Source organism: Delphinus delphis, chromosome 13, assembly GCF_949987515.2.
Source record: "Delphinus delphis chromosome 13, mDelDel1.2, whole genome shotgun sequence".
Lineage (NCBI taxonomy): Eukaryota > Metazoa > Chordata > Mammalia > Artiodactyla > Delphinidae > Delphinus > Delphinus delphis.
In genome coordinates, this window is record NC_082695.1 from 76,225,734 (window position 1) to 76,245,144 (window position 19,411).

The 19,411-nt window shown below is 40.5% G+C and overlaps 1 protein-coding gene across 2 annotated transcripts in view; it reads left to right on the plus strand.

Annotated features, from left to right (window-relative positions):
- ZCCHC2 (zinc finger CCHC-type containing 2) overlaps positions 1–18,832 on the plus strand; it is a 52,951-nt gene extending 34,119 nt beyond the window's left edge. Inside the window, exons 9-16 of one of the 2 annotated variants that reach the window (XR_009521784.2) lie at positions 386–521; positions 1,988–2,052; positions 2,440–2,534; positions 6,109–6,237; positions 10,786–12,270; positions 13,195–13,339; positions 17,581–17,694; positions 18,523–18,832. Coding sequence is in view for 1 of the 2 variants with exons in the window: in XM_060029175.1 (XP_059885158.1) it covers positions 386–521; positions 1,988–2,052; positions 2,440–2,534; positions 6,109–6,237; positions 10,786–12,270; positions 13,195–13,262 (1,978 nt within the window). In the remaining variant the exon portion in view is untranslated. Of the gene's footprint in view, positions 1–385; positions 522–1,987; positions 2,053–2,439; positions 2,535–6,108; positions 6,238–10,785; positions 12,271–13,194; positions 16,166–17,580; positions 17,695–18,522 lie in introns of those variants that run through there. The other variant, XM_060029175.1, reaches the window with a different exon arrangement.
- The last annotated feature ends 579 nt before the right edge of the window (positions 18,833–19,411 follow it).

A 19,411-nucleotide genomic window follows, 5' to 3' on the forward strand; every position in this document is an offset into this window, starting at 1 on the left:
TCTCTGAGTCTGTTTCTGTTGTGTGTTTCTCTTGGTTTTCAGTCACATTATCCTGTCCCTTCACTTGCCTTAGACACACACAGTACATAGTGGTTCTCTTGAGATTGGAGTAACCCCAGCTGTGCGTGGTGCAGGATGAGTCTAAAGACAGACTGTGCCTCTGTTGTCAACCTCCTCAGAGGCAGGTATTAATTATTAAATAGGTAAGAGAGGTATGAACTGGTTTATTCTTATAGTAGACTTTTTTCCTTAGAGCTGTTGCTAAGCATTCTATAAAAAACTAATATACTGAAGAAAGGATTAGTATAGCTTCTTCATTATGAGATGAGAAGGTTAGCTGATTGAAGACAGAGTTTCATACTTGCGTGAACTCTTCTTTTGATAGCACTATTGGTACAAGTTGTTCTCCGTTGGATGGGCTCACCATGCAGTATTCTGAACAGAATGGAATCATGGATTGGAGGAAGCAAACCTGCACCACCATTCAGCACCCGGAGCACTGTGTGGCCTTAGCTGACCAGGTACGGGGGCTTTGTTTTGTCTTCGTGCCATACTGTTCAAGCATTGTCACTGCATGAGAGTCGAGTTCTTTAAGCATTATTATGTCAGATAGTGTATCTGGTAAGAAGAAATGAAGGAATGTTTGAATGTAAGATTTCAAAGTTAATTGGTGTACATGATCTAAGCTCCTCTGTGACCTGAAGAAGTGTATATGTATTACTTTGGTTTTTTTTTTTTTTTTTAATTTAATTAATTAATTAATTTTTGGCTGCGTTGGCTCTTCGTTGCTGCGTGCGGGCTTTCTCTAGCTGAGGCGAGTGGGGGCTACTCTTCGTTGCGGTGCGCGGGTTTCTCGTTGTGGTGACTTCTCTTGTTGCAGAGCTCGGGCTCTAGGCGTATGGGCTTCAGTAGTCGTGGCACGCGTGCTCAGTCGTGGCTCGCGGGTTCTAGAGCGCAGATTCAGTAGTTGTGGCACGTGGGCTTAGCTGCTCCATGGCATGTGGGATCTTCCTGGACCAGTGCTCGAACGTGTCCCCTGCACTGGCAGGCAGATTCTTAACCACTGCGCCAACGAGGGAAGCCCTGTATTACTTTTATTGCTCAAAAATATTAGTACATTTTATTGTGATGCCTAAAATGTTTCACTAGGGATGCATTGTTATGCCAGGTTTTTTGCTTTTGAATTATTCACATTTCAGTCACTGTCTTGCTATTTATTGGTGATGTGAATTTTGAAACGGACCTTCCCTCATGAGTTGTTGGGCCAGTTTACCAGCAAATCCTGAATGTACTTAGGAAATACTTGGTTTTAGGAGTTGGTGTAATCAGAGAACAGAATGCTCTCAAGTGTGTTTAGGTAACATGGCACCACAGATACATGAGAGATACTGGTACAGCTATGGAGAGAGCCACCTTCTCTCTAGAAAATTGATTTTTATTACTGGCCAACACTCAGATCCAAATGTTAACCTTTCCTGGAATGTGTTTTTACGAACTAAAGCATTAAAGCATACTTTGAGGAATTGTGTGTTATCGGAGTCATGCTTACTTAATGGCCGAGTTTTAGGTCTATGTGATTATACTTTTTCCCCCTGTACTTCAGCGCTAGCACCTTTTATTCTTAGAGTTGACGCAATTGTGTGTTGCAGTTTTACCAACCTGAACTTTACGAGAATATTAGTAAACGTATAGCAAATACCGGTTACTTGATTGCGCTTTATTTTGTGATGAGAAGAAAAAATACACATCCATTTTAAAAGCAAACTACGAAATAAATATTATACTCATAATTAATATTAAGTATTTGTCAGAATATGCAGATTTTAGTGAGTCAAGTAGGTAACTTCAAAAAAGAGGTTGGAAATAAAAATGTGTTAGAATATACAACTGGGACTGCATTATTTTAATGTTTTTTATCAGAATAAGAGGATACCTACACGAGTATGGTCTCGCTTTAGTCGGATTTTTTTTTTATTCTTTTCCCTAGCATTCAACTGAAAAACGAAGTTTATCTTCAATAAATAAGAAAAAAGGAAAGTCACAAATAGAAAAGTAGGTGCAATTTAATCTTTCCAGTAACAGAAATTGGTAAGAGGAGACAACATTTGATAATGGGCATGTTTAATTTATGTAGTATAAATAGTATTTTTCCATTAGTTTTCTTTATATTTTTACTCTGGACTTAATTTTTTCAGTTCTAAATAATCAACACATGCAGGTGATAAAAATAAAGCTCTTGTCAAATATTATATTCAGTTTGGAGGGGCAAAATTCTCAGCCCTGTAAACTAAAGGATGAATCTTGGATTTACATTGTACCTTACTAAACATTTTTTTTTAATTATAAAAAAATTTGAGGGGAATTTTATTAATACTGTACTTAGTGTTGTTCTCTAGGGACTCATAAACAATGTGGGTAACATGTATACTTTCGGCTTAGGGAGAAAATTAAGAAAACTGACAACAGATTGAATAGTAGAATAAATGGTATTCGAATCTCCGCTCCTCAGCACACCCACGGTGGTTCTGTGAAAGGTAAGGGTGTTTTTCTTTCAAATACATGTCACCTAAATATATTTAGCAGGGTACCTATTGCAGGAGGTATTAGACTGTTGTGTCAAAGCCTGATAACACTTTTTTTCCTGCGTTGATGAGAATAGTGATTTCTGAATTAACTCCATTAATACTTCAGAATTGTTTAATGCAGGAAATTTGATTCGGCCACGGAGGTAAATTTCTCCTTTGCTACAGTGACACTCTGGCACCTCTTCCTTCCCCTGGTAGCAGCAGTCTCCTCGATTGTTTCCTTCTCAGCCAATCCCTGCTCCAGAGCAGGGGCTGCAGGACCTGCGGGGTCTTTCCACCCTCGTGGAAGCCTGTACCCGTTCTTGTGTAAAGTCACTTATAGAAATCTTGTTGACTTTTTCATGTTTTAATGACCGTCCTTTGTGGAGTTTTATGGGACTTCAGGGGAATTCAGACCCTCAGATTTTTGTTGTACTCGATTTGTGTGGTCTCCATCTACCCACCATTATTTTAAGGTTCTTTTATTTTTAAGTGAAAGATTTTGTGTTCATTTGACTGAGAAATGTCCCTTGTGCTGGTTCATTGGTAACTTTTCTGTGTTACATTTACCTTCACCACTAATAGTAAAGATTTTTAAAAAAAGAATAAAAGCTCACAGACCTCTAGGAAAGTGTTTGTCCGTGTCTGTTTCTAACACATATGTTGACAGCTGACCCTACAAATAAGATTTGTTTAATTTAAATTTTATTCAAATGTTAGTACCTTCAGTTGTGATGCAACATAAATAACGAGAATATATCCATTTTCTTAATGGAGTACATTTTTAAACTAGCTATTTGTTTAGAGAGATTTAATATTGATAAGGAAATATAGTTGCATTTTGACTCTAAAATCATCTGGCCCACTCATTGAATTAATTAACTGAGCTGTCTTTGGAGGGAAAATGACATGGGAAAAAACCATGTTTATGAGTATATTGTAACACTTCAGTATCTTTGAGGTTTCCTGTGGTGATGGCAGCTAAAAGGAGGGGGAGAAGCTAAAATAAGGAAGACAAGAGTTCTCTGTCAGTGGATGATTAGAAATAGCTTCTGCCAGGCCTCCCTGTGTGTTTCCTCCTTCTGGTTCATTTTCTGCACTGTCTTCTAAAGCACACACTAAATCAGGTCATTCTATAGTTGAAATTCCTGTCAAATATATACCACCCTCATGACATCACTCTCTCGTCTCTCACATGATTTGGGAACTATGCCAAAAAAGCTTGTAACAGTTCTTTCCCTTTTAGCTTCATATTTTCAGAGAAGTGTGTGGACTTTGATCTCAGACAGATGTGGGTTTGAATCCTTACTCCACCATTTTCTTAAGTTTGTAAAAGAAGAAGAATATCTACCTCACCAGACTGTAAAACTTAAATGTGATAACATGAAAAGCATTTAGCTAGTATCAAGCACAGAGGTGTTCAGTAATGTGGTTCCTTTTCCCTATTCTAATAAGTTAGAAGAAAACATATGCTGTATACGTTATTAAGAACTTTTTTTTTAAACATCTTTGTTGGAGTATAATTGCTTTACAGTGGTGTGTTTCTGCTTTATAACAAAGTCAATCAGCTATACATAAAAATATATCCCCATATCCCCTCCCTCTTGCGTCTCCCTCCCACCCTCTCTATCCCACCCCTCTAGGTGGTCACAAAGCACCGAGCTGATCTCCCTGTGCTATGTGGCTGCTTCCTACTAGCTATCTATAAGAACTTTTGATAACATCTCAGGCTCTAATTCCTTTATTTCTTTATTTTCAAATATTATGAAAGTACAATCTCAGGATTTTTGATTCAAGATTAACCTTTTCTGTCTATTTTGTTCTCTATATATGTCACTGATTCATATATATTTACATTTATAGAGTACGACTATAAATATATATATCAATACTTTGTACAACTTGTCTTATTGTCTAGTATAGCTCAGATGTTTGCTGGCTCCAACTTAAAGGGAAAACCCTCTGTTCATTAATTCCCCTTTGAAATACTAAGGAATTACCTTTAAGAAGGTGATTACCTTTAAGCATTCAGTAAACTTAAGATATATTTAAGATTTTTTTAATAGAACAATCATGCATATCATAAGTGTAGATACTATATTGAAGCTGAAAATTTTAAATAACTCAGTTAAAGATAAGTATTATTTATTTATTTATTTATTTATTTAACTTTATTTTATTTATTTATTTTTTTTTTGCGGTACGCGGGCCTCTCACTGTTGTGGCCTCCCCCGTTGCAGAGCACAGGCTCCGGATGCACAGGCTCAGCGGCCATGGCTCACGGGCCCAGCCGCTCCGTGGCCTGTGGGATCTTCCCGGACCGGGGCGTGAAACCGTGTCCCCTGCATTGGCAGGCGACTCTCAACCACTGTGCCACCAGGAAAGCCCTTATTTATTTTTAATTTAAAATTTAACTTCTATTTTGAGTAAAATACATTTATGTAGTTCAAAATTCTGAAGGTACAAAAGGGAACAAAATAAATCCCTCACTGCGTTCCTCCATGTTGTCTTCTCCCCAAAGCAGTCAGTGCTGTTCATCATCTGTGTTTTGCAGTGTGTTTGCTTTTAATATCTCTTTGAGACATGATAGATAAAACAGTTTATCTCTCTGTTTAAAAGGGCAATTTGTGGAATAGCCTTTGGCATAGTTATTTCATCCTCACCTTCCAGCCACACCTCTGACTCCAAAGGATCACATATTTTTTTATTATAAAAATTCCAAAGACTCTACACAATTCTGAAGCACCTGGATTGTCAGAAACGGAAAATTATGTTCAGCATAGATTTACCTTTATGTATTTAGTTCTTTGAAAATTGCAAATTAATATATGACATTTGGTGGTTAGAATATTTGCTAGCTATATAATCTAAACAAAATCATTTCATAAATTCATTTTGAGAAATAGCTGCCTTTTTATTTTTTCTTTTTACATTTCTGAAACTTACTCTTTAGAGTTTCAAAGTCTTCACTGCATTTTAGTGAGCAAATCTTGGCTCACTCTATCCCAATGGTTTTGTTTTGTTTTGTTTTGTTCCCAGTCCATCATTTCTGGTTAGAACTCAGGGGTTACTCAGTCTACTTCATGGGAAGCAATTTACTCTTTTTAAATATTCAGGCATACAAATTTTAACTGAATAGGCATTTTTGGCAGTCAGTTCTATTTTTGAGTTCTTTTAAAGAAAGAATTTTACAACATGCTCTGAGGAGTTAAAATGTATAGACTTAAAAAGTGGCTCAATGTGCTAATATTGGACAGATCCTGCAAAGAATCTTAATTCTGATTTTTTAAAGTCTGTTATATTGATTTTTTCCTCTGCCTCTGCCTAAGAATGCATTTGTCCCCCGCAAAAAAGTCGTCAATTATTTTCAAATAAAATTGTGCTTCAGTAATGAATTTTTACCTAGGTCAGAGGCCAGCTTTTTTAGGTAATTATAGAAAAACTTGGAAAAAAAAATTTAAGAGTGTAACTAATTTCTGATGGTTCAATTCAGAAATCTATTTAACTAAACAATTCTATTTTTTAAAAATCACGTTATTTTTAGATGTGAATTTGGACATTGGATCTGGACATGACACATGTGGAGAAACATCTTCAGAGAGTTACAGTTCTCCATCTAGCCCAAGACATGATGGAAGAGAAAGTTTTGAAAGTGAAGAAGAAAAAGACAGAGGTTTGCTCTTTGGAGGGATTTGGGGGTGTAAGAGGAAAATGTGTGCTCTTAAAATCAGTCAAACATAAGTATTTTTATGGTACTGTAAATGTCATTATTGACTTTAATTGGTATAAAAGGGTGTCGTGTAGACCACTGACTTAGCAGTTCCTAGTGATGTTGATTTTTTTAAACCTATTTCACTGCATATGAAATTAAAGAGAAAGAAGACAGTCACAACAAAATGTAGAGTCAATGTAGAAAGATTGAAAGCTTGCATATTGTTAGATGCACATATATTTATAACGTTTATGTCTTCCTGATGGATTGACCCTTTTTATCATTATAAATATCCTTCTTTGTCTCTAATGACAATTTTTTTCTTAAAATCTATTTTGTCTGATAATAATATAGCTACTTTAGCTCTCTTTTGGGTGTTTGCAGGGTACCTCTTTTTCCATCCTTTTACTTTAAGCCTATTTGTGTCTTTGACTCTAAAGTATCTCTTAAAGACACCTTATAGTTGGATTATGGTTTTTTAGCAATTCTGCCCATCTCTGCCATTTGATTGGAGTGTTTAACCTATTGAAATTTACTGTAATTACTGATAAGGTAGGATTTACATCTGCTCTTTTGCGCTTTGTTTGCTGTATGTACTATGTCTTCAATTCCTCCTTAAATGGAGGCTCAGAGTCAGCCAGAAATAAGAGTATAGAGCCTTCTTAGGTCTCTCCTGGGCATGCATATATAGCCCTAGATATGAGCATGGCCTTTTAGATTCCCAGGAATATATTGAAGCTTTTCAGAGCTCCCTGTGAACATCCGCTTCTTCAGTTTTTCCTTTTAAGTTTTTTGGTCAGACTATTGTTAGCCTCAACTGGTCATGCCAGCCCAGGCAGCCAAATTGTTAAACGGTTGCCGCAGATTGATTGTGACACATGCCCTGTGGGTAAGCTGCTGTTAACACAGAGTGAACTCAAGTTGCCAGACAGATAGTGACGGTTCCTTAGGAAGGTGCTTTTATAGAGTTCCAAATCCATGTTTCTTAGAGCGGCTGCTAGGCTGCTTGTTTTCGTAGCTACTGTAGTTGCAAGACTATTAGTTTACAAAGCTACTTCAGAGGTGGAGAATGTGAGCAAGAATTCGGGCAAGGTGAAATACCGCAGTGGTTGCTATTCTTACAAGATTCAGCTGTTTTTCTTTAATAAACACTCTTCACATTGCTGCGAGCCTTTAATTGATTTCCAGAGTTCTGAAAAAGTTGATTTTGATAGTTTTTGCCAGGATTCTTGTTGCTTTTATGGAGGAATGGAGTGTCAGAGGCTCTTACCCTGCCATTCCAGAAATGAGGTATCACAAATGTATATGTTGGGACTTCCCTGGTGGTCCAGTGATTAAGACTCCCCCTTCCAATGCAGGGGGTGCGGGGTTTGATCCCTGATCGGGGAGCTAAGATCCCCCATGCCTTGCAGCCAAAAAAAAAACGGAAACATAAAAAAACGGAAGCAATATTGTAACAAATTCAATAAAGACTTTAAAAGTGGTCCACAGACACACAAAAAAATGTATATGCTGAATGAGGATGTCATTCTTTACAATGATAATGTTATCTGATAACATCTTGGCTATAAACGTCTTAGTAATAGTGTCTTGGTTATAAGGTGTGTCCATGCTGGTGGGCAGTAATAAATGGTTTCTCTTGGGCCACTTAAAGATCATAAAGATCCTTTAACAACAGCATTTCAGACGTGGCTTTTTCCTGCACAGTCCACAGCTCTTCGAGACCTTAGCCTTTGTGTTATACCGTCAGGTCACATCTTAGGAAGCTATGACAGTGATTCTGCTGTATCACATACAGATAAAGCCAGTTTTTACTTTGAAGTTATTTCGAAGTCATAACAAATGTAACATGCAGTGACTACTGCCAGTTCTACTAATCTGAGGCAACACTGCACTTCTGATCTGCAGTTTCCTCATGAAAGAAGAAAAATGAAAGTAACTGCCCAGAGCTCTTATGAAGGTTAAACGAGATAATTTTTATGCCTTATCCAGAATAGAGAAGCTTTCAATATGCTATGCTCGATTCTGTAGGATGTACCAATAATCCATGGCTCTTAAGCTAACAGTGCAGATTTGCCTCTTTGTCAGAATTAAGGGTACATCTGCATGCCTAGATGACTTTGCAGCAGTCCTTTCCTGTCATCAGATAGGGTGAGTTGGTGGGCCTGTATAGAGGAGCTTGCCCTTTTTCAGATAGGCTCTGTTATCGCATGACTAAATGAGCCTTCCCTAAATGAAGGATCATTAAGGGCTCTCTGAAACCAACCAGGGGGGAAAATGTCCACTGTGATAACAAGTGTTGATCATCTTTAGAATTTTGAGTGCATGGAAAGGTTGCTTTGAAAAGCATGTGGCTTTGTTGTTCTTGTTGGTCATAAAGGGGTTTTGTTGTAAGACTTTATACTTTTCAGAGTCAGTGCAAAAAAGGAGGACCTCTCTCTAAATAGCTGGGTAAGTCCTTATAATGCTTAGAAAACCATTTGGGATCATGGGGCCATTTGCTATGACTTAAGAAGATTTAAACAAAGCCCAATTCCTATAGAAATTGAATTGATCATCTGAAAAATATTACAGCTTCTTTTGAACTTAAATGTTTATTTTTAACTCTATACTTGTATGAAGGTACAGATATAAATACAGTGCCTTAAATAAGTTACTAATTTTTGGATACTTTTTGTTTTGCAAAGTTTAACCAGAAACTCCTCAGCTATTAAGGAGAGTATATGTTAGAACCACTTACTCATAAGTTGAATCTCTTCTAATATAAATTATTATTGTTGAATTAATAACATTGTTGACATTCTGTAGGTTGGTTCAGGTTTAACCTTTCTCCAGGAAGGTTCTATTTAACCTTTCTCCAGGAAGACTAGTATGATTTGTTTTTAGTATTGTTTCAAAAGATTTTAGCATCTTAACTGAATATAACTAGTTATTACCTTAACAAATATAAACATTTTAAGTACACAGTGCAATTCTGCTTATATTTATGGGCAGAAAGATGTTAAATTAGGCACTACATTTAACTGAATGGTCTCTATACATAGTACTGCAGTATCTGGGTTTACGATATTTAAACATTGTGAGTTAGATTTTGTCTTTTGTCCCCTTTATACCAAAAGTCAAGAAATCCAGGGGAAGTCTAGATTAAAGTTATTTCTGTTTACAAGCAGAAGAGTGATGCAGTGATAAAAACAAATGCAGTACAATTTTGTATCTGCCACTTTGCTGTTTTGTTTTAGGAGAAATGGCACTGCTTCTTGTGCTCTAGCACACTTGTTTTATGACCATAATGGTAGCTTTAAATTTTCTTTCCCCCACTGAAATATTTAAAAGTAAGAATATTTATTCCATTCTAAGAAAACTCTCTTCCTTTCCCTATCTCTGGATATTTGAGTTAAATATAGTCTTTTTTTTTTTTTAAATAAACTTATTTATTTATTTTCGGCTGTGTTGGGTCTTCGTTGCTGCACGCGGGCTTTCTCTAGTGGTGTGTGGGCTTCTCATTGCGGTGGCCTCTCGTTGCGGAGCATGGGCTCTAGGCATGCGGGATTCAGTAGTTACAGCACATGGGCTCAATAGTTGTGGTGCACGGGCTTAGCTGCTCCGTGGCATGTGGGATCTTCCCGGACCGGGGCTCGAACCTGTGTCCCCACGCATTGGCAGGCGGATTCTTAACCAATGCGCCACCAGGGAAGTCCCGAGTTAAATATAGTCTTGATTGAACTCCTTTAAATTGTATTATTTATGTGAGACAAATGTGAAGACCTCGGGTTTAGTAGTACAGAATATAAATCAAGTGAATTGCCTAAAATTGATTAAGGTTAAAAATATCTGATCCCTTTCTCTGTAATAAAGGTCTGTATTTTATACTGTGCTTCATTCAGTCTCCATTAACCTTTTGTTTCTTACCTCTCCATGGATTTTTTTTTAATTTAAGATTTAATTTTTTTAGAGCAGTTTTGGGTTTACTATAAAATTGAGAGAAAGATACAGAAATATTCCCTGCTCTCACACATATATAGTCTGCCCTGTTATCAACAATTGCTCCCTAGAATGACACATGTTTTACCAAGGATGAACCAATCTACTTTGACGCATCATTATCGCCCAAAGCCCATGGTTTATCTAAGGGCTCACCTTCAGTGGCTTTGGACAAATGTGTAATGATACATACCCACCATTACCGCATCACACAGAGTACTTCCACTGCCCTGAAGACACCCCGGGCTCTGCCCGTTCATCCTTCTCCGGGGCCCCCACCCCTGGCAGCCAACAAGCTTTTATTGTTTCCATAGTCTTGCCTCTTTTCCAGAATCTCCATATATTTACAGTAAAGTCCACAGAAAGCCAAAAATTAAAAGAAGGTCAGCTTGGTAGTCAGGAAGCTTAGGGATACATTTATTAGTCCAAACTTCAGTGTTTATTTTAGATATACTTAAAGTTTATTTCTAGCAAGAAGGTTGGGAGATTATGCTTGTGTTAACATCTAGTTATGTTTGTTTCCCTCAGACACAGACAGCAATTCTGAGGATTCTGGAAATCCATCCACAACCAGGTTTACAGGTTATGGTTCTGTCAACCAGACTGTCACTGTCAAGCCACCTGTTCAGATTGCTTCATTAGGAAACGACGATGCAAACCTTTTAGAAGATCCCTTAAGCTCACCCAAGTATCAGCATATTTCTTTTATGCCAACTTTACACTGTGTCATGCACAATGGTGCCCAGAAGTCTGAGGTGGTCGTTCCTCCACCCAAATCTGCTGATGGTAAAACAATAGGGATGCTTGTTCCTAGCCCTGTTGCTCTCTCTGCAATAAGGGAGTCCACGAACTCAACCCCCGTCGGAATACTAGGGTCAACAGCTTCTACTGCAGAATCAGAAAAGCACCTTGAATTACTGGCGTCCCCTTTACCTGTTCCATCAACATTCCTTCCACATAGTAGTACTCCCGCTTTGCACCTCACAATTCAGAGGCTGAAACTGCCGCCGCCGCAGGGATCTTCCGAGAGTTGCACGGTGAACCTCTCCCAGCAACCAACCGGGAGTCTGAGCGTCGGATCACCAAACACTGCCTTTATTCCTGTTCATAATCCAGGTAGTTTTCCAGGATCTCCTGTTGCTACCACAGACCCCATCACAAAATCTGCATCTCAAGTGGTAGGACTAAGTCAAATGGTGCCTCAGCTTGAGGGAAACACAGGGACAGCCCCTCAGCCTACCAATGTGAAGGTAGTTCTTCCAGCAGCTGGCCTCTCGGCCGTACAGCCACCAGCTTCCTACCCCTTGCCAGGCTCTCCCCTTGCTGCCGGGGTGTTACCCAGCCAGAATTCCACCGTCCTCAGCACGGCGGCACCGTCTGCCCAGTCCGCGGGAGCAGGCATCAGCCAGGCCCAGTCGAGTGTTCCTCCCGCGGTTCCTACCCACACCCCCGGTCCCGCCCCAAGCCCGAGCCCTGCTTTGACACACAGTACTGCGCAGGGCGACAGCACGTCTTACATCAGTGCTGTGGGAAACACGAACGCCAACGGGACAGTGTTGCCTCCACAGCAGATGGGCTCAGGTCCTTGTGGTTCTTGTGGGCGAAGGTGCAGCTGTGGGACCAATGGAAACCTTCAGCTAAATAGTTACTATTATCCTAATCCAATGCCTGGACCAATGTACCGAGTCCCATCGTTCTTTACTCTGCCATCCATCTGCAATGGCAGCTACCTCAACCAAGCACATCAGAGCAATGGAAACCAACTTCCTTTTTTTCTGCCTCAGACTCCATATGCAAATGGACTGGTGCATGACCCAGTCCAAGCCAACTATGGCATGCAGCAGATGGCAGGATTCGGGAGGTTCTATCCTGTGTATCCAGCACCTAATGTAGTCGCCAGCACGAGTGGTTCGGGGCCCAAGAAGAATGGGAACGTTTCATGTTACAACTGTGGTGTGAGCGGGCACTATGCACAGGAGTGTAAGCAGTCGTCCATGGAGGCCAGTCAACAAGGTAATCATGAGAGCTCCCAGAGGACTTGTTTTTGAGTCTGCCCGTCCCTCCCTCCCCTGGTGATCACGGTGATCCTGTTGAAGCAGAAAGAGGTGTTGTGTGTTTGTTTACGGATGTTGTGCTCTCAGTGACAAATCATAAAATGCAAACGGCAAAACCTAGCGTGGACACACACAGGACACACACACAGCACAAGGAAGTTCAGAGAAATTCAGTTCCCAATTAAGGAATAAACCATAAGGCACTTCTTAAGGAATATAATGGGGATTTGCGAATCTCTTGCTAGCAGCACTTTTTTTTTAAAGCTACAATCCTGTGTCATAGAGTAAGCAAAATTTTTAAATGCTGAAAAACTAGGAAGTGATAGTCATCTGACATGGAAGATTTTTAGTTGTTTGGGTCTATCTATGCATAACCAACTGGCCTCATGCTACACCCTTCCTTCCCAGCAGACATTTTTTTTTTTTTTCAGTGCTATTGCATTTTAAAAGGCACAAAATATTTAAGCACTGGTTTTTGGAGTAAGGAGATTCAAACTGAGTTTAATATTATTACCACCAGAATAAAGAAATTGTTCTTCAATAAGTACGTGTAAGATACCAAGTTCAGTGTAGACCTGAAACTGTTACCTTTCACTCACATTAGGCTTTTGTCATTTTGCCAGATCTCACACAGAAAAAAGGCTTGACTTGGGAGTATGTGCTTGACATTTTTTAAGGGAAAATTGAGTTTGATAGCTTTAGGTTGAACTTAAAGCACAAACTTCATTATTACTTTTTTAAAGTCATTTTATGGACCATTTTGCGGTCCGAGTATTGCCGAAGGAGCAGCGGCTGAGGAGCATGCCCATTTGATATCTTGTAGTGGTTTGTGATGCATTGCATTGTACGCAGTGACTTAGCAGTTCTGTCTTTCCCATTTTAGGCACTTACAGACTGAGATACGCACCTCCCCTCCCCCCTTCTAATGATACGTTGGATTCTGCAGACTGAAACAAGTAAAGCTTGCCTACTTAATACACTGAAGTGTGGGGAGTCATGGTTGGGGTGTGGAGGGGAGGAAAGGAAAGGTATTTTGTTTGTGTTTCTTTGTCTATACATTTCCTAGATTTCTATGCAGTTGGGAGTTTTCATTTCTCTTGTACCAAAATGTCCAAAACAAAAAAGAATGCATTGCTTTTGAGCCTCTGGTCTCCTGGTACAACAACAGGCTTATCTGTATGATACATGTAATTTAAACATCCAAACAGACTACCAAAAGGAAAATGTTGATGCGTGCTTTTTTTTTTTTTTACACTGAATACTTGCTGTGTGCAATGTTTACTGAATCTTTAAAACTGTGTATTTGACCTTTTTTAATAACACTGGTGACAGTCCTATGGTTTTGGAAAAAAACTTTGCTTCTTCCCCAGTTTTTCTCACTTTCGTCCTACACTCCGCTTTTCTCCCCCACCCCCACTCTTTCCAGTGGCCGCAGGAGTGGTTGGCACTGCATTGTCCACACTTTGTAAACTGCTCTGCATATAAATTGAGGGTAGAATGTTTCACCTTAATCATAAGGGAGAATCACATTCCCAAAATAGTGTGTATATATGTAATAAACAGCACCACGTAAATACATATATGCAGTGCTTGTTGTCCAAATAAAAATTAAAACAAGTGGAAGAGAGAGGAGGAAGTAAAATCATATGAAACTGAGAAAATATGACATATGAAGTGGACAAAGAGCTTTTTCTTTAAAAAAAAACAAAACCTTTTTACTTCATCATACTTTTTTAGCCTGTTGCTTCAGAGAGACATAAAGTGAACAAACTAGTGTGAGTGTGGTTCTTCTGTGTGTGTGTTTGTCATGAAAATCAACAGCCAATTTTACCTGTAGTCTACCACTGTGTCATGTAAAAGAGACACTTGAGTCAAGTTTCTTTTCCTACACCAACTGTTACAGTGTTCCATTGTGTTTAAAATGTGTATGCTTTATTGCAATCTGAACAGAAGCTCTGCGTTTCTACAAAAGTCAGGTATTTGTTCCCTAACTTGTCTCGTAGCAAAGTCACTTTTATAACAGTTTACCACTATGCTTGATTATAATGTGAAAGACTGAATTCTGCGTGTGTTAAGATGGTATGAATCACGTCAGTGTCACATCACTAAGTTTAATGCTGCTGTTTAAAAACAAAAGTTTTTTTAAAGCCAATCTATGTACTAAATTGCTTCCAGGTAATTTTTGATTTCCTAAAGTGCACTGAGGTTATCTGGAAGAACGGGGTGCAGGTTTGGACTGCTGCATTCAACAGCAGTGAGCAGCTACCACTGTAGAGTCGCAGGTTGAGGGCTTGGGGTTGGGTTTGTTTCCCCATCCTCAGTACAGGGCAGAATCGACAGATGTTTGTTGTGTGGGGTCACATTGGTGTGCAGCAGAGGAACTTGAATATCTGGTCTCGGTTCAGAAGCCTAACAGATTGCCAGACAAAAGGAAACACTTGAAGAAAGAAGCTTCGTGTAATGCTTCACAGATAGAATTTATATTTATAGCACCAATGTACATTTTGAAACCTTCTTTCCAGGGTGAGAGTTAAAGGGGAAGGAAGGGGGGTGTGTGAAGGGGGGGTAGACGAAAGCTTTAATTTAAAAAGAGAAGAAGTCCGAGTAAAGGAAATTATTTTGATTAAATGTATTTTGTTTGATCTGGGTATTTTTGGACCACATTATTAAATTAATTGTTGAGCTGCAGTTGAGTTGTTCAAGTGAGAGTTTTGATAAGCCCCATCTGGACCGCATTGTGAACCATTGCCAGTTGTACTTTATGGAGCTTATTTTATGATTTAAAAGACTGTACTGTACATAGGAGGTATGTTACCTTCTCCTTATTTGTATGTTTACCATATACTTTGATATTTGAAATGTTATGTACTGGAAAGGCCACTTATATTTCTAGAACAGATTGGATTTTATGCAACCTTTTTTCCTTGAATTAACAGCAATAAAAAAATGAAAAATGGCTTAAGAATTGTGCTTTATTGCAAATTTTGTAAAAGTGAAAGATAGGAGGACATCATACCTCGTGGGTTTGGGGTTTTTTCCCTTTTTAAAGAATCAACCCGTTATTTTCCTGCAATGTGGGCAGTGAATCCCCAAGTTACTTACCATCTGGAAATGTTTCCCACAAGCAGCCTTACTATATATATGGGGCACCTGTGTGACCGCTGAAAGAAGAGTCTGCACTTCTGTGCTTCCTGAGCACACACTGTGTGCCAGAGGCACCGTGGCGGCTCAGACAGAGTCCTTATCACCCAAGAGCGGTGTTTCTGGTTCAGGCCCTCCCTCACCAAAAGCGTAGAGGACCTAACTACTTCCTCAAATTTATTAATACCATTTTGTTTTCCAGGAAACTCTCCCAATAGAGTACCTTTGAATTACATTGGTTCTGTCTTGCATAATCCAGTCTCAAGTCAGTCTTTACACAATCAGTAATTTTATAAGAGATTGTGGGGAGGTGCTTTCCACATATCCATGCATCAGTCATGTCCTCTGGTGACGACGGATGTCACTCGGCCCAGCCCCTCCGGTTGTCCCCAACGTTCCGTGCAGTGATGGACACTAAGAATGATTGTCCTGAGCCACCTAACGCACGTTCCCTCTGTACCCAGTTGGGCAGTGGGTTTGAAAAGATCACAGGACCCCTGATGGCTTTTCCGTTAGCCAGCAAACAGGCACCTACACGTAACACACGGCAGTTATGGACCCGCCTCCAGTTAACTCACACACCACCTATCATCACCTGTGTCCCTTAACCGACCCTTCTCCTTCCTGCCCCCACTGCGCAAGGTCACCACTACTCTCAATTTCACTATTCCTCTTTTCCCCTCACATTTTACATCCTCCTTCCCCAAATATACAGTGTATTTCTACTTTTCTTGAGCTTTTTAGAAAGGGTACCCTTTACCTCGTCTTCTGTGACTATCTCTACTCATCTGGTTTTACAGTCCTGATGTTGCATTCCTTCAGTTTGTTCATTTTCACTAACTTTACAATATTCCATTGCATTGGGGGAGAATAATACACACACATACACACACACACACACACACACGCACACACACATCCATTCTGTCAACAGACATTTGGGTGGTTTTCACTCGTTTGCTCTTGTAACAGGAGCAGTTTTGTACCAGTCTCCTGGCTTGTATGTGCGAGAGTTCCCTGGGATATACATCTAGGAATGCAAGTGCTGGGTTGTAGGACATGCCAAGTATTCAGTTTTCCCAGATTCGCCATGTGGTTTTCCAAGTGGTTTACACTCTCACCAGCAGCATGCATGCCCCTCAGTCCATATCCTGATGCTGTGATAGTGCCCGGGGCGGCTTGGGGAGGGAGAAATAAGTGTAGGCTTGGAGGGATTTGTGTGAGGCTTCATGGAGGAGGTTGAGTGTGGAGGAGAGCCTGACATGACAGCACGGGCGGGGTTTGGACCAGTGTGGACCAGGGGGCGTGCTCTAGGAAGAAGGTGTGTGGAAAGGCACAGGACCCGAGGTGATGGGTTGTGAGGTCGGGAGGTGACACAGGCAGCTGTCATAGAGGGAACATCTTGAAAGAGTTATGAGATTTGTGGTTCAGTAGGTAAAATAGAGCCAGACTGGAGAATTTGGAGTTGATTGAGTGAAAAATTGGAAGTTGCCATTTTTAAGTAGAGAAAAAATACGTTGACGATAGTTTTTGAAAGAAGGCTTGGAAGTTGAGAGACCGGTTAGGATGAGGCGACAGGAAGGAAGAGGATGGAAGGAACCCCGGGCTTCAGAGCCACGTTTTCCCCAGATAGAAGATGAGCTGGTCTAAGTTACGGCTGTGAGGATTACATAATATATGGGAAAGGTCCAGCATGATGAAGTAGCACCAAGGAGGCACCCAAATGTTAGTTGAATTCCGTTTCAACGCACAGGAGAACTGTGATTCTGTTTTCAGAGATGAGGAAAATGTGGATGAGAGTTAAGTCTGTGTGAAGGCAGTGGTTTTCTGGGTGGCAAGGAGCCTGGTAACTGTAGTTCTTCATTATATTAAGCTTAGTTGTTTCCGCTCTGTCCACTTATAAAAGACAAAATATTTCTTGTGCTCAAAAATTAAATCTATGTGGAGGTAGCTATGGGCTCTATATCCATGGGCTGAGTCTTGCAGTACCAAAGTAGAACAAGGTCTTACAAGGCAAATCCACATTTAATTTTTTATGTAAGTGCTAAACATCTAATTTTTCTGAGAAGTTTCCAAAAAGGTTAAAGCACAGTATAAAGTAATTTCTCTCTCTCTTTTTTTTTAACAGGTAGCATCTAGTACTTGAGCACCACCATCCATTTGAGCTTGGAGGACACCTTTTTTCAATTCTACATACTGATTACAAAAACATTTAAGGTTAAGGCAGTGAAACCAAATGGAGGCAAGCTGTGACAGTAGTTAACCCCATAACCCTTCCATCTTTCCTCTCAAAGGATAAAGAAAAATGCTGACTCCCTCCGCCTACCCCACCCATAGAAAGGGCCCGTTTCTGTCCAGAGAAATGAGTTGAGGTCTGGGGGATGAAAGAAGAAAGAGGTGCCCTGACCGTAAACATGGTGGCTGCACCTCTGGACCTTTCCTCGGGGATGGAAGACAGTCTGAAGTTGGGTTCTATTATGAGAATGAAGGGCTCCGGGGCCCGAGATTGAGAGGCAGGTGTAAACTCAGATGAGGGCGTGTTCTCACTGCAGTGCCCTAGACCGCCTGCAGAGGGCAGCACCATCCTTTCCCAGAGCACGCCCGTCCGCTCGCACGGTTTGTATACCTAAGGTCAATCGAACATCATTATTTTAGTATACCACTGCTTATGAATCACAGCTGTTGTACTCATATGTGCAAAAATAACTTTTCCACGTTTCAGGAAAAATAGACCTAATTCTTAAATGCTGTCCTCTTTTGAAAACTGTGAGCCCCTACATTGGAGCATGGGTACACATGACGTGAACTCTGTGTGTATGCAAATGTCTGTCCATCTTGGAAGCAAGATGGCTTTAGGCTCCCTCGTTCCTGCTCTGGAAAGTGGGGTACATCACAAGTGTAGGCATCAAAAATCCTGCCTGCCTGCAGTCACACCTCTTCTTCAGTGACTGCTGGCCTCAAGTCTCCAGAGCTCTTAATTCTAAGATCCTGATTTGCTACTTGAACTTTGGGGGTGGGGCGAGGTGGGGGGCTGGGTGGTTCTTCATTGTCTTTCTTTTTCCTCTTGCAGCTCCGACTTGATCCACTGTAAAAGGTCTCGCTCGGCCAGCCTCTCCCCAAAAGAAATTGCTAATTGGGAAGCAGCGCCGCCTGGTGGGGGACGAGGACAATGCAAGCAAGCGGACGTCATTGCCCACTTGACCTGATGTAGAGAAAATTGAACGTAAGGCAGAAAACATTTGAGATTGTAAACCTGTGCTCAAAACCTTAAAGAATGCAGGCAACTGGCCATAAAAGTAATTTGAGCGGTCTCCTCTTTCAGACATTGCAATCTCAGTTTGTTATAAACATCTTAAACGCATTGATGGTACTTTAGAGTTTCCTTTGCACTTTTCTCTGGGCTCATTGGCCTGCACAACTGTGAAGGGTATGGGGTCTCCCTCCTCCCTATTTTACAGACTAGGAACTCAGGGTTCAGAGGGGTTAAGTGCCACAGACATGCCACCAGTGATGAAGGCCAGGCCCCAACTTCAGATTAGTGCTTACCTCCTGCCCCACTTCCTGGCCTGCAACTGCTTCTTCACTGACCCCAGGGCAATGACCTTTTAAACCGTATAAAGCGATAGGCACCCATGGTCTTAAGAACCATGGGGCCTCTGGGTTCCTGAGAGAGGAGTGGGCTGGGTCCTGGTCAGTCAGAATGTCTCTTTTCTGTATCTCTGTTGAAGGGGTGAGGGAAAGTTTGCAGAACTGGGAGACCTCAGTACTTTTAGAACTAGGCTTTCGGCGTTTGCCTGTCTCAGATGAATTCAAGGAGCAGCAGCTGTTACCTACATCCAAGGTTTGAAACATGCAGCAGTATGCTCTGTTGGAACACTGAATCTTGCTCTGCAAAGGTTTTTATTGTCCCCAGATGTCTCGGTGACTCTTGAGCATTTGGTGGCCAGTCCATAATTTTA